This window comes from Aspergillus candidus (assembly GCF_002847045.1).
Source record: "Aspergillus candidus strain CBS 102.13 unplaced genomic scaffold BDW47scaffold_10, whole genome shotgun sequence".
NCBI classification, from domain to species: Eukaryota; Fungi; Ascomycota; class Eurotiomycetes; order Eurotiales; family Aspergillaceae; genus Aspergillus; species Aspergillus candidus.
Window position 1 is genome coordinate 348,643 of NW_020194015.1, and position 13,224 is coordinate 361,866.

At 55.1% G+C, this 13,224-nt stretch overlaps 6 protein-coding genes across 6 annotated transcripts; 4 read left to right on the forward strand and 2 right to left on the reverse strand.

Moving 5' to 3' along the window:
- The first annotated feature begins 216 nt into the window (after positions 1-216).
- Positions 217-2,670, forward strand: clxA (calnexin). Its single transcript, XM_024811802.1, has 5 exons — positions 217-527; positions 612-894; positions 962-1,092; positions 1,150-1,803; positions 1,877-2,670. Exons 1-5 carry the CDS (start codon positions 402-404, stop codon positions 2,366-2,368), a joined length of 1,686 nt encoding a protein of 561 aa, XP_024674064.1. The 5' UTR covers positions 217-401; the 3' UTR covers positions 2,369-2,670.
- A 459-nt stretch (positions 2,671-3,129) lies between these two features.
- Positions 3,130-5,706, forward strand: BDW47DRAFT_102166 (CoA-acylating methylmalonate-semialdehyde dehydrogenase). The gene is made up of 3 exons (XM_024811803.1): positions 3,130-3,956; positions 4,083-4,720; positions 4,813-5,706. The coding sequence occupies exons 1-3, from the start codon at positions 3,227-3,229 to the stop codon at positions 5,227-5,229; spliced, it is 1,785 nt and encodes a 594-aa protein (XP_024674065.1). The 5' UTR covers positions 3,130-3,226; the 3' UTR covers positions 5,230-5,706.
- BDW47DRAFT_102167 (uncharacterized protein) lies at positions 5,707-6,765 on the reverse strand. The gene is made up of 4 exons (XM_024811804.1): positions 6,584-6,765; positions 6,484-6,525; positions 5,933-6,397; positions 5,707-5,841 (listed from the first exon to the last, which is right to left on the reverse strand). The coding sequence occupies exons 1-4, from the start codon at positions 6,635-6,637 to the stop codon at positions 5,725-5,727; spliced, it is 678 nt and encodes a 225-aa protein (XP_024674066.1). The 5' UTR covers positions 6,638-6,765; the 3' UTR covers positions 5,707-5,724.
- A 663-nt stretch (positions 6,766-7,428) lies between these two features.
- On the forward strand, positions 7,429-9,178 carry BDW47DRAFT_130484 (Dynamitin-domain-containing protein; the record flags this gene model as incomplete). The annotated part of the gene is made up of 3 exons (XM_024817116.1): positions 7,429-7,467; positions 7,515-7,574; positions 7,625-9,178. 3 exons carry the CDS (start codon positions 7,429-7,431, stop codon positions 9,044-9,046), a joined length of 1,521 nt encoding a protein of 506 aa, XP_024674067.1. The 3' UTR covers positions 9,047-9,178.
- Positions 9,179-9,392: 214 nt separating this feature from the next.
- On the reverse strand, positions 9,393-11,225 carry BDW47DRAFT_123994 (dolichyl-P-Man:Man(7)GlcNAc(2)-PP-dolichol alpha-1,6-mannosyltransferase; the record flags this gene model as incomplete). The annotated part of the gene is made up of 3 exons (XM_024816165.1): positions 9,393-10,825; positions 10,879-11,157; positions 11,210-11,225. The coding sequence occupies 3 exons, from the start codon at positions 11,223-11,225 to the stop codon at positions 9,393-9,395; spliced, it is 1,728 nt and encodes a 575-aa protein (XP_024674068.1).
- Positions 11,226-11,374: 149 nt separating this feature from the next.
- BDW47DRAFT_102170 (YOS1 family protein) lies at positions 11,375-12,456 on the forward strand. The gene is made up of 4 exons (XM_024811805.1): positions 11,375-11,476; positions 11,543-11,601; positions 11,677-11,787; positions 11,895-12,456. Exons 1-4 carry the CDS (start codon positions 11,442-11,444, stop codon positions 11,948-11,950), a joined length of 261 nt encoding a protein of 86 aa, XP_024674069.1. The 5' UTR covers positions 11,375-11,441; the 3' UTR covers positions 11,951-12,456.
- The last annotated feature ends 768 nt before the right edge of the window (positions 12,457-13,224 follow it).

Sequence of the window (13,224 nt, forward strand, 5' to 3'; positions counted from 1 at the left end):
ACATTTATCTACTCTTTAAAAATTATAATAAATTACAATGAATCAACAATAATACTGAATAGAATGACTACTAAGAGTGAAGTACCTTTTCATAGTAAATCTAGTGCAAAGTGACTTGATGAAAAGCAAAGAACATTGGAGAACCGCTAAACCGGATTGAGCGATGAAAGAGGCCACCTTGGAGTTTACCCGCAGCTTCACATATGAGGACTGCAACTCCTCTTCTTATATAACCTCTCTTGCTCCCTTTCCACCTCTTTCCCTCCTTCTTCCTCCTGGTGTGGTTAGTTTATGTTTCGGCTTCACCTACAATTTGATTTATTTTCTTCTCTAATACTCTTTCTCCATCTCTTGGAGGTTCAAACGCTGCTTTAGTTTATTGTTTGTTTCTTTAATCCACCATGCGTGTCAACGCCGCGCTTACCTCTGCCTTGGTGTCCTCGGCCACTCTCATGGGTTATGCTCATGCTGAGGATGCTGAACCCAAGGCCGATGCTTCCTCGGTGGCTGAGAAGCCTACCTTCACCGTATGTCTCCCGTGAAATCCCCCCGCAAACTGTCTGGACGGTTTGCGCCTCGGTTTCTCCACAATTGCTGACTTTGTCCTCTAGCCGACCACGCTGAAGGCGCCTTTCCTGGAGCAGTTCACCGATGACTGGACCTCCAGGTGGACTCCGTCGCACGCCAAGAAGGAGGATTCGACCTCGGAGGAAGACTGGGCCTACGTGGGCGAGTGGTCCGTCGAGGAGCCTACCGTCCTGAAGGGCATTGAGGGCGACAAGGGTCTCGTCGTCAAGAACCCGGCCGCTCATCACGCCATCTCGGCCAAGTTCCCCAAGAAGATTGACAACAAGGGCAAGACCCTCGTCGTTCAGTATGAGGTCAAGCCGCAGAGTAAGTCACGTCTGGTAGTAATCGACGCGATAACCGGAGTAGATGGCTGACTGGATTCTTTCAATAGACTCTCTGGTCTGCGGTGGTGCCTACATGAAGCTCCTCCAGGACAACAAGAAGCTTCACGCCGAGGAGTTCTCCAACGCTTCTCCCTACGTAATCATGTTTGGTCCCGACAAGTGCGGTGCCACCAACAAGGTAAATCCGGCTCCTCCCGAATCACAACGTAGCATTCACTAACTGACCCTCCCAAAGGTTCACTTCATCTTCCGCCACAAGAACCCCAAGACCGGCGAGTACGAGGAGAAGCACCTGAAGGCGCCCCCTGCTGCTCGCACCAGCAAACTCACCTCGTTGTACACTCTGATCGTCCGTCCCGACCAGACCTTCCAGATCCTGATCGATGGCGAGTCCGTCAAGGATGGCAACTTGCTGGAGGACTTCAACCCTCCCGTCAACCCCGAGAAGGAGATTGACGACCCCAAGGATAAGAAGCCTGCCGACTGGGTGGACGAGGCCAAGATCGCCGACCCCGAGGCCAAGAAGCCCGCCGACTGGGATGAGGAGGCCCCCTTCGAGATTGTGGACGAGGAAGCCACCATCCCCGACGACTGGCTGGAGGATGAGCCTAACACCATCGCTGACCCCGAGGCCGAGAAGCCCGAGGACTGGGATGACGAGGAGGATGGAGACTGGATCCCTCCCACTGTGCCCAACCCCAAGTGCAGCGAAGCCTCTGGCTGCGGCCCCTGGTCTCCTCCTATGAAGAAGAACCCGGCCTACAAGGGCAAGTGGAGCGCGCCTCTGATTGACAACCCGGCCTACAAGGGTGTGTGGGCGCCGCGCAAGATCGCCAACCCCGCCTACTTTGAGGACAAGACCCCTGCCAACTTTGAGCCCATGGGTGGTGTACGTTCTCTCTCTCTCTCTCTCCCCCCTCTCTTTTTCTTCTTTTCTGTGGGCGAGATGCTAACCAACACAGATTGGCTTCGAGATCTGGACCATGCAGAACGACATCCTCTTTGACAACATCTACATCGGTCACTCCGAGGAGGATGCCAAGCAGCTCCGCGCGGAGACCTTTGATGTCAAGCACCCCGTGGAGAAGGCCGAGGAGGAGGCGCTCAACCCCAAGAAGGAGGAGGGCGCGACCACCAGCGTCAGCTTCAAGGAGGACCCCGTGACCTACGTCCGCGAGAAGGTCGACCAATTCGTCATCCTGGCCAAGGAGGACCCCCTGACCGCCGTGAAGACGGTGCCCGAGGTGGCGGGTGGTCTGGGTGCGCTGCTGGTGACGATGATCCTGATCATTGTCGGTGCGATCAGCGCCAGCAGCCCAGCCGCCGCGCCCGCCAAGAAGGGCAAGGCGGCTGCCAGCGCCCCCAAGGAGAAGAAGGGCGAGGCGACCAGCTCCGCGGCCGACACGGGCAAGGGCAGCGCCACCAAGCGCAACACGCGGTCGTCTGCCGAGTAAACCGGCCCGATCGGACCGGTCCTGTCGGGAAGGAATGGAAAACCCAGACGTGTCCACACCAGAAAGCACCGAAGGAATCACCGCCTACCACCACCACGACAGGAAGAATAAAAAAAAATAGCCAAAAAAAAGAGGAACCATGTTTAATCCATACCACAGTTTGAGCGTTCAATCAAGTCGTTCTATCGAATTTGCTACCATCCGGGGAATCGAGTGGAAATGATTAGGAGGGAAGAATGTCGCCTGTAAAGTAGTTTGATTACGTGAGAATTCAGAGTTCCATGCCTTAGGTATGATCGGGATCTGTTATCCATCTATCGAGTAGTTGTATGTTACTAGGTACCTGTAGGTGGTGGTGGTGGTGGTGGTGGTAGTAGTAGGTAGTCACTAGTAGGAGGTACTCGGAGGTGTTTAAAACATCGGCGATATCGGAATATCAGAGGAGTCAAGCACCCTCCAGACTGATATCCAGATAGAAGGTACAGACAAGACATAACATAAATAATACTCAGCTATATCTATAAAGCTAAATAAGACCATGAATCCTCGGATCCATCCATGATACGAGAGGTACCAGATCCAGACTGTAACCATTGGTTCATCCCCCGGAGTTGACCCTGATTGGATGGGATCGCCGACCCGCGGATAACCTCGGCGATTGAGCTGGAGATATGGGGAAGCTGAGTCAGCCCATCCAAACATAAGTTTACCCCAGGAAATCATCAGGTACTCCGATTCATTATTATCTCGACTTCATCCTCGCCACTTCTCTCTTCTCTTCTCCCTCTTCCCTTTTTCCTTCTTACACTGTCCCCTTGTTCAGTTCTTCCCACCTTATCTACTATCACACTATCCACCATGGCCGCCAGTCGGTCGTTGGCTCGCTCTCTCCCCGCTCTCCGCGCTGCTTCTCCCCGCACCGCGGTGGCCACTTCGTCCCTCAGAGTTGCTGCTGCGTCGGCATCTCGTTCTCTGTCTTCGACGGGCTACTCGCCATTGCGAGCATCTCAGCGCACCTCGTCGTCACCCTCGTTGGTGGTGTCGCGGAGTCTCCATGCCACCGCCAGACAGCTGACCCCCGCAACCACCTCCGCGGCTACCACCGCTACCGAATACCCGACGACGCACGAGCGGATCGCAAACCCTATCGACACCGCCAATTTCCTCGACAACGAGTTCCGCCCTTCCCAGGCCTCCACCTGGATTGACCTGTACGACCCCGCCACCAACAACCTCGTCACCCGCGTACCCCAGAGTACCGATGAGGAGCTCAAGGCCGCCGTCGACTCGGCCGAGAAGGCCTTCCCGGCCTGGAGGGCCACCAGCGTCATGGCCCGACAGCAGATCATGTTCAAGTTCGTCAGCCTGATCCGTGCCCACTGGGACCGCCTGGCTGCCTCCATCACCCTCGAGCAGGGCAAGACCTTTGCCGATGCCAAGGGAGATGTCCTCCGTGGTCTGCAGGTCGCTGAGACCGCCTGTGGTATCACCACCCAGCTCACTGGGGAAGTCCTGGAAGTCGCCAAGGATATGGAGACCCGCAGTTACCGTGAACCTTTGGGTGTTGTGGCCGCCATCTGCCCCTTCAGTAAGGGACCCTCCCCCCCTCTTTTTTTTTTTTTTGTTTGTGTGTTTTTTCGGTGTTGCATTCTCCACTATGTCGGAGAGATGTCCGATGATTACCGCCCGACGCTAACCGAGATTCGGGATATAGACTTCCCCGCCATGATTCCCCTATGGTGCATCCCCGTCGCGACCGTTACGGGTAACTGTCTCGTCATGAAGCCGTCGGAGCGGGACCCCGGCGCTGCCATGATTCTGGCCGAACTGGCCAAGGAGGCCGGGTTCCCGCCGGGCGTCATCAACATCGTCCACGGATCGGCCAAGACGGTCGACTTCATCCTGGATGACCCGGCCATCAAGGCCATCAGCTTCGTGGGTAGCAACCGCGCTGGCGAGTACATCTACACGCGCGGATCGGCCAACGGCAAGCGCGTGCAGGCCAACCTGGGCGCCAAGAACCACGCTGCCGTGCTGCCCGACTGCAACAAGAACCAGACGCTGAACGCCATCGTTGGAGCGGCCTTTGGCGCTGCGGGCCAGCGCTGCATGGCGCTCAGCACCGTGGTGTCCGTCGGCGAGACTAAGGACTGGCTGCCGGAGATGGCGGAGCGGGCCAAGGCGCTCAGCGTCAACGGCGGCTTCGAGGAGGGTGCCGACCTGGGTCCGGTCATCAGCCCGGAGAGCAAGAAGCGGATCGAGGATTTGATCGCTTCGGCCGAGGAGGAGGGCGCTACTATCCTGCTCGACGGTCGTGGCTACACGCCGGAGAACTACCCCAACGGGAACTTTGTACGCTCCCCTTCCTCCTTCCCCCTCCTATCCATGCTACCATCCCTCATCATTCCAACCTTATAATATCCACTCACTAACATTTTCTCCAGATCGGCCCCACCATCATCACGAACGTCACCCCGGAAATGCGCTGCTACCGCGAAGAGATCTTCGGCCCAGTCCTCGTCTGCGTCAACGTCGACACCCTCGAAGACGCCGTCGACCTCATCAACGCCAACGAGTACGGCAACGGCGCCGCGATCTTCACCAGCTCCGGCCCCACCGCATCTCGCTTCCAGAAGGACATCGAAGCCGGCCAGGTCGGCATCAACGTGCCCATTCCCGTCCCCCTCCCCATGTTCTCCTTCACTGGCAACAAGAAGAGCATCGCCGGCGGCGGCGCGAACACCTTCTACGGCAAGCCGGGCTTGCAGTTCTACACGCAGCAGAAGACGGTTACGAGTTTGTGGCGCGGGGAGGATGCCGTGAGCACTAAGGCTCATGTGAACATGCCGACGCCGTCGTAAGCATTTAGCTAGTGGTTGGGTTTGACTACATGCTACTTACTGCTAACGAGTGAATGCTGGTTTAGTTTGAGATCTAGTTAGAAAAGTAAACTGGTTTTGAATAAATTGGCTTTCTTCCTCTATTCTTTTGTTCTTTCTTTCTTTTTCTTTTTTCTTTTCTTTTCTTTTCTTTTTCTCCCTTTCTCGAAAAAATGGAATGCTACTTATTACGTTTCAGTTGTCTCGGTATGAGGCTGTGCAGACCGGGATCGTCACCGTGCAGGATGATCGCCATGTGATCCTATCTATCCCACCCCGGCTAAAAATGAGGGGAACACCTCCGTTCACCCGGAGATCCTTGCATGTATGATTTGATGCTACGATGGGCGTTGTTTTACGATGTATATTGATACTATGATGGATGTCGTTCTACGAAGTAGAGGTTAACCCTCGATATATCTGATGGAACAATAAAAATATCATAGTTTCGTTTATTCATTTACAAACCCCACTCGTCTAGGCCTTCTTGCTGAAGCTATAGACAAGTCGCGCCATCTCGCACTTGCCATCCTTGGCGACGACCACGCGACGGCAGTGGAGACGCTGGCCGTTGATGTTCTCGAAGCCCCAGACCTGCCGTCATTAGTATTCATTTCATGCGTAGGCACCGGTAGTGCCTAGGGATAAGGAGAGCAAAAGAAGAAAGGGGAAAAAGGGAAAATACCTGCTCCGCCGTCCACTTCTTCTCCTCATTCACGACAAAGCTCTGCAACCAAAGGCCCTCACCCTCTCCAAACTCCTCCGCCGCCTCAGTCTCAACAAGGAACCCCTCCGTCTCAGCGCCATCAGCGAGGATCTCGCCGCGCAGGAAGCGCGAGACCTTCTCGGCGAGCACGGCGTCATCAACCTTGGTGTTGACGACAACAGCAGGGCGCACCTTGCCGTCGACGGACGAGCCGCGCAGGTAGCGCGACTGGCCGTCGAGCTTGCCGAAGACGTGGTCCTCGTGCAGACGCTTCTCCCAGTCCGTGATGCGGGTCTCGGAGGTGCCGGGGATGCCGCCCGTTAGGGACTGAGCGATGTCGATCTGGTGGACGGTGGGCTTGGCGGGGTCGGGGACGGCGTGCTTGACGTTGAGGGTGATGGTGGCCATGTTGAGGGCTTTGCGGGTCATCCAGCCCATACCTTGCTTGAGGGGGGATTAGTTTTTTTTTTTTTCTTCTTTCATCATAATGTTTTGGGGTTGAGGGGTGGGGGATTGAGGGGTAGACGTACCAGGGCGAGGACGGGCTCGGTAGGGTTGGAGATGGTTTTATCCTGATATTATTAGTTTTCTGTATACTGTATACTGATGTTGGGTATAAGAATAACATACCATCACCCACTCTCCGGCGAGGTTCTTCATCGTGACGTCGGTGGGGGCAGCCATGGTGTCGTTGTGTAGTGGGGTAAGGATAGGAGCGGATATAGGAGGGGTAAACAGGTAGACAGGTAGAGAGGTACGGAGTAGACAGGGTATACAGAGAATGTGTAAGAGAGAAAGTTGAAAGAAAGAAAAAAAAAAGAAAGAGAAAGAAGAGGGTTAAATAGAAAGAACGAAGGCGCGTGAATGTGACGGAGTCCAACGAGGAAATGTCGAACCAATAATGTCATCGTTTCTCCAGTTTCTCCTGCCCCGCGTCTTGGGTCACCCGAGGCTGTTGGCCTCACATGCATGTGGTGCCTGCTTTCTGTCTCGCTTTTCCAGGTACGTCAGTGGATGATTCGATCGGAGGATAGAAGTGATTTCCTACATCTCCCATGAACCCCGTCTTTCACCTGTTCCATGCATGGGTTATCATTCCGGGGTTGTGCTTGGCAGGAGGTCTATTCGCTACATGTGTTATATATTATATTGATCTTGGATACTTTTATATATTATTTAGTAATTGTATATATATATCATTTTGTCTTATGAATAGAAATACATAGGTGAGTAGAGAGAGAGAGAGAGAGAGAGAGAGAGAGAGAGAGAGAGAGAGAGAGAGAGGTATAAGAAATAGATGTGTATTTATTTTTATTTATCCACATAATTCATGATGTCGGGGACACCTCAGGCAGTACCCCTGGCACGTGGGCGCTAACCCACTCCGTCCTAGCGCCACACATGACCACGTCGTGTTGACCCCGTGATTCCCACCGCTTCATACTTCCTCTACTATCGCGACAGCTTCCCTCACCATGGCGTTCAACAAGAAATATGCCGGTCTTCCTGACCTGGTATGTCCTTACATTCAACTTTAAATGATCCCCACTAATAAGAAAAGGACCTCGCCCCTGACATCTACGAAACTCCCGATCTCACCGACGATGCCTCCACCATCCAAGTAATCCACCACCCATCTAACCTCCCCCCTACACCACTCTAACATCACAGACACAAACTATTCGCACCACCTCCGACGATGGTGTCCCTTCAACCAACCCCGACATTGATCGTCAACCCGTCAACGCGGACGCCGCCCGTGCTCACTTCCTAGGGGCCACCGTGGACGCCCGCGATGCCAACTTCTCCGACAGTATCGCCGCGAAGCGCCGCGCCTACCGCAGCAAGTCGCGTCGCCGCCAGCGCCGTACGGGCCCCAACGGGGTCGAGGAGGTTGGCGACCTGAGCGACAGTGAGGACGAAGGCGTCGAGCGGAAACTGGCGCGTCTCCGCCGCGAGGTCGAGGAGCTTAAGAATGAGATGGCCGCTCAACCGGACAAGGAACAGACCGGTCAATCCGAGACGCAGGAACAGCAAAAGCCCACAGACGATGGCATCCTGGAACTCAGCCGTGCCGTCGATAGCCTGTACGCGTCCGCACGGGGCACCCCGCAAGCAGGCGGTGGCGCCGCCGCCGCCTTGGCCCAGAAATTGGCTGGAGACAGTGCCCCCGAGCCATCTGCTCAGACGGCAGATGGCGCAGCCAACCAGGGAGAAACCGCGGTGTCACAGGCTGCAGTCCCGGGACCCGAGCCCGCGTCGGCGAGCGTGCTCGCCCACGCGGCCGCCTTCGACAGCCGCTTGGCCCTCATCGAAGCCGCCATGGGTATCAGCAGCGCGTCCAACCCCTTCCTCCCCACCGATGCAGAGCAGCAGCCGGCCCTGCAGCCTGTGCTCCCCACAATCGAGCACCTGACATCGCGCCTCGCCACCTTAACCACCACCCTAGTCGGCCCGAGCCCCGTCTCCGCCCTACCGACAACAAGCCACGGCACGGCCTCCACAATCGCAACGACCCCACACCTCGAATCCCTCTCCACCCGCGTCCGCAAACTCGCCGCCGACGCAGAAACCCTCGCAACGGCGCGCAAACGCGCCCTCGACACCGCCAAAGCCGCCCAAAACGCGCGCATCCCCCTCGACCCACCCACCTCCAACACCATCCTCGACCCCGATACCGACCCCACCTCCCCCAACCAAGCCCCCGCCTCTTCCTCCTCCTCCTCCACAGCCGAAGTCCTCGACCCAGCCGCCGCCCAGCGCGACGAGCAAGCCACCAAGATCCAAGCCCTTTACGCCACCCTCCCCACCATCCAATCCCTGCACCCGATCCTCCCCAGCGTCCTGGAACGCCTGCGCTCCCTGCGCGCCCTGCACGCGGGCGCGGCCCACGCCGCGGAGTCCCTTGACGCCCTCGAGCGCAGACAGGCAGAGATGGTCGGCGAGATTGCGCAGTGGCGCGAGGGTCTGCACGTTGTGGAGGAGAAGATGGGACGCGGCGAGGAGGCGCTCAAGGGGAATATGGAGGTTGTGGAGCCTTGGGTGAGGGAGTTGGAGAGGAGGATGCAGGTGTTGGGGGTTGAGTCGGAGTGAGTAGTAGCTTGCATGATGCGTAATACCCTTTTTTATTTCTTTTCATTCATTTCTTTATTCTTGCATTCTTGGCCTTTAGTGGGACTGTTTATTTTGACGCTGTCTTCATTATGGTATCGCCAACTGTACATGACAATGCCTTGTGGTGTAGCGTGATACTACCATTCAGGAAGTAAGTAGTTATGGAAGAACCAGAGTGAAAATAACCCAGTATCTACCAAGATCTTGTCAGTCCACTGCTTATAATCAGCAAGTACAGCCCAAATGGTAAACTATGTACACGCAAAATGCTAAATTGCATACAATCAAGCTCCACCTAGACGTACAATCTGAATCCAAATGCAAACTACTCCACTACTCCACCCCTCCTCTTCAAAATCATAATCCTCGGCTGCATTCTCAACTCCACCCACCAACCACGCGTCACCCGCCGTCTAATCCAATCCCGAATCCCTTCCCAAACATCAACAGCGCGCTCTCCCAGAAACTCGCGCAACACGCGCTCTTCGACCGTACCAGCTGCTTCCTCACCGGGTTTAACGATGGCTACACCCGCGAACCCGTCCACCGTCTCTAGCGGTTCCCAGGGGCCCGAAGCAACCAGCCCGGGGTTCGTGTGCTGCTCGTTCGGCTCAACGAGGATGTAGTCAAAGGGGGACCAGAAGGCGGGGTCCGCGGTGCGTGCTGGGTCCTCCGTCTTATCGTAGGACCAGGTGGAGCGGGCGTGGCGGAGGGTTGGGAGGCCTGCGCCGGCGGGGGCGGCCATGACGAGGCGTGTTTCCGTGGGGGGCTTCTGCAGGAAGCGGGTGATGCCTGTTTGGCAGGCGAGGTTGCCGAGGTGGACTGAGATGGCGGGTTGGGTGTTGTGGGCGTTTGCGTGGAGGGTGCGCAGGGCGACTGCGCCGGGGTAGTTTGCTGCGGAGGCGGGGAGGAGTATGAGGTTGGAGAGGAGGAAGGAGGCGAGGGTTGAGGCGATGAGGGTGAGGGAGAGGAGTCTGTTGAGGGTGGTCTTGGCCCGGCGGGTCCAGATGTAGGAGGCGCCGAGGGCGGAGGTCGCTGTCAGTGGGGGGATGGCGTAGAGGATGAAGCGCCATTCTTTGTGGGGTTGGGTGCTGTAGAGGGCGATGAAGGCGAGGGGTGGGAGGAGGATGTAGGTGGCTGCGCTGCGAGTGGCGGGCTTTTTGAATGCGTAGGGGAGGCCGATGAGGTAGGTGAGTGGGTTGAGGAGGAGGCGCGGGAGGGCGTTGGTGAAGTAGAAGTGCCAGGGCTGGGTGCCCCACGCGGAGGCGTGGCCGGAGACTACGTTGAATTGGAAGGCGGATAGCTCAGGCCAGAGCGGGACGCGTTGCCAGAAGAAAGAGTCCACGCCGACGGTGCAGGCCAGACCGACGAGAACGCCAAGTACCCCCGCGGGGATGATGTCGCGGACGATGTCGATGCGACCGGCGCAGAAGAGCGCGATGGTTGTGGTCGCTAGGAGGAGGGCCAGCTCCGAGCGGAAGATGATGCCCGCGACGGTGAGGAGGAACAGGGCTAGACGGCACCGTCGCCAGTAGACGCGGGGCGCCACGGGCTCCGGGAGGATGCATCGCAGGGCTACCGTCGCGATGCCAAAGGCGAACATGTTGGAGAGGGTGCGCGAGGCGTAGTAGATCACATGGAACTGGCTGGCCTGGAAGAGTAGATACCAGACGGCGGTGGTCTGTCCGAAGGCGCGACGCACGCCGGAGGCGAATGACATCAGGGCGAACGAGTTGGCGATCCCCAGAATGGCGCGTGCTATACACGTTAGATTCAGGGTTATCCCAGGTCGTGACAGGAGCAGGGCATACCCAGCCATTGTCGATCGATGCCGGCTTTCAAGGCGATCCACGGCCGCGACAACCCCGACAGGGCGACGGCGCCAACAAAGGTCCGCGGCACGGCACCTGGAAAGGAGAAGTGATCATATTCGGAGCGGAGGGTGTCGGCGACATTGCGAGTGGGAATTCCGGAATGCAGTAGGTCATGGACAGCTTGGATGTGGAAGGATTCCTCTACCTTGGTGTAGGGGGCGACGGAGAGATGGAACAAGACGAGGACGGGAATGGAGAGAAGCAAGAGATACCAGACTAGATTATTAGCATGTTGGGTATATGATTGGAAAACCAAATATTTACTTACCGACATCCCTGCCCATGATGAAGAGTTAACGAAGCCGGAGAGAAGTAAAGACAGAAGAGCAAAGTAAATACCGATGGAAGGATAAGTTATCGACACCTGATTGATAGAGACCGCCTTAGGTTCCCCACACGCCAATCTGTCCACCATCATCATCGTCAGCTCCGGCTTCATCTCCTTCTTTCTCCCTCCACTCCGCCTCCTCCTCCTCTGCCAACACGGTCAATTCCACAAGATGTTTTTCTTCGGCCTTGGGAAGCTCGTCTATGCGTGAGTCTACCCGTTGTATCTAATTCCTGGCCAGCTCACCCGCTAACCGACCACTCATCCCGTTAGAGCTATCCTCCTCACCAACGCTATTGCAGTCCTCTCCGAAGACCGCTTCCTCGCCAGGAGTATGCTCCCCATTTATCCCGAGCACGACAAATCCGGACCTAGGAAAATAAACTAACGCTCCCATTTCTCTACAGTCGGATGGGGTCGCACCCAGGCTGATCCAGCCTTCGGCGCGACATACGATAACACCAGCGTGAAAGCGAAGACGGTCAACCTAATCGCCAGCATCCGGACCCTCATGCGAAGTATGCTTCTTCCGTCCTTCCTTTCTTGTTCATATCTAGATTCATATATATGCATACACATATAAGACTCTATCTCCAGAGACGATAACTAACGAACAAACCCACAGTACCCCTAATCGTGATCAACACCGTCATCATCGTCTACCAGCTAATCCTCGGGTGACCGCATTTCATACCTGCCTCGACCGATCCTGCTTCGCGATTCCTGCGGCTATTCTATCTTTTCCAAGTCCTCGTCTCGCAAGAACCGCCGGTTGCATCGTGTGGAGCCTATCTCCATCCTCCTCCCTTCCCTCCTCTCCACACTTCGACCGATCAGATATACCAACTTGGGGAGACGAATGGTGCCTTGCTGGAAGAAAGCTACGGGATAATGGGTCGAGGGGAGATAATGCGAATAGGCGGACAGGCAAGCTAGCTAGCTAGCTAGCTAGCAAGCAAGCGCTGCAGGACGAGAAAGAAGACGACGATGATGAAGAAGCTGCGGTCGGAAGCTGGACGAGACCGTGTCAGCGACTGAGGTCTCTCTTCCACCGCGCGGGTATTGCGACCACTCACTTCATTGATGCGGTAACCTCGTGTATTTACTATACTATTACTTACTACTTTCTACTACACTGCTACGCACTGCCTGGGGATAGATATCATTTTGATAAAAATACCGCATAAACCATTTATCTACCCATTGTCGAAGCCTAAGTTTCTACGGATCTTTAGTGATTCCAACGGAACAAACAAATCTTTATGCGCAGTATGGATTATGTATATATGATACCAGTTGCTATGTTATCAGGATATGGTACCTTTATATACCTTTATATACTTCGTATATATACTAGGAATGGTAAGATTCACTGTGCATAGAACACTCTAGTTGATTATGACACTTCTCAAAACATAATCACGCCTTCCATGAGGTTGACCCAGTGAATGGGATCTGCCAAATACGAACCCATCTCAAAATAGCACGGAACCTAGAGTCCAGGCAGCAAGGAATCGTTATTCACACAATATACAGCAGTGTTCTGCGTCCAACGTCATCGTCGCCTTTTGTTTGTCATTGCGAGGACCTCGCTTCGAGTCCGTGCTATATATACAATTCTCTCCATGTCAAGCCTAAACCAGGGGAATCAGGAACCTCCAATATCATCAATGTCAGTGTCTAAACCAGATCATTTTCCAACATTTTCGAACCTTGCGTGTCAAAATCCGCTATTCCGCATGAGACCAGGTTTTGTATTTTGATCTACGTTTTCACAAAATCAGCTTCACTAGACACAACAACCCAGTACTTGAGAAACTGCATGGCTGTAGTATCATTCGTGGCTCTACAAATAGAATCTAGACAGGCGGATGATTCAGATAAAGTTCGCGAAGATTCATTTCTATAGGATGATCTTGATCATGACCTTTCCAGTGTCAGTCTTTGACATTATA

Excerpts from the sequence above, each read along its gene's own strand:
- clxA (XM_024811802.1), top strand. The coding sequence starts at position 402 with ATGCGTGTCAACGCCGCGCTTACCTCTGCCTTGGTGTCCTCGGCCACT. Across the intron at positions 528-611 it reads CTGAGAAGCCTACCTTCACC|CCGACCACGCTGAAGGCGCC; the intron begins GTATGTCTCCCG and ends TTTGTCCTCTAG. Across the intron at positions 895-961 it reads GTATGAGGTCAAGCCGCAGA|ACTCTCTGGTCTGCGGTGGT; the intron begins GTAAGTCACGTC and ends TTCTTTCAATAG.
- BDW47DRAFT_102166 (XM_024811803.1), top strand. The coding sequence starts at position 3,227 with ATGGCCGCCAGTCGGTCGTTGGCTCGCTCTCTCCCCGCTCTCCGCGCT. Across the intron at positions 3,957-4,082 it reads GGCCGCCATCTGCCCCTTCA|ACTTCCCCGCCATGATTCCC; the intron begins GTAAGGGACCCT and ends TTCGGGATATAG. Across the intron at positions 4,721-4,812 it reads ACTACCCCAACGGGAACTTT|ATCGGCCCCACCATCATCAC; the intron begins GTACGCTCCCCT and ends CATTTTCTCCAG.
- BDW47DRAFT_102167 (XM_024811804.1), bottom strand. The coding sequence starts at position 6,637 with ATGGCTGCCCCCACCGACGTCACGATGAAGAACCTCGCCGGAGAGTGG. Across the intron at positions 6,526-6,583 it reads TCGCCGGAGAGTGGGTGATG|GATAAAACCATCTCCAACCC; the intron begins GTATGTTATTCT and ends TAATAATATCAG. Across the intron at positions 6,398-6,483 it reads CCGAGCCCGTCCTCGCCCTG|CAAGGTATGGGCTGGATGAC; the intron begins GTACGTCTACCC and ends TCCCCCCTCAAG.
- BDW47DRAFT_102170 (XM_024811805.1), top strand. The coding sequence starts at position 11,442 with ATGTTTTTCTTCGGCCTTGGGAAGCTCGTCTATGC. Across the intron at positions 11,477-11,542 it reads CTTGGGAAGCTCGTCTATGC|AGCTATCCTCCTCACCAACG; the intron begins GTGAGTCTACCC and ends TCATCCCGTTAG. Across the intron at positions 11,602-11,676 it reads AGACCGCTTCCTCGCCAGGA|TCGGATGGGGTCGCACCCAG; the intron begins GTATGCTCCCCA and ends ATTTCTCTACAG.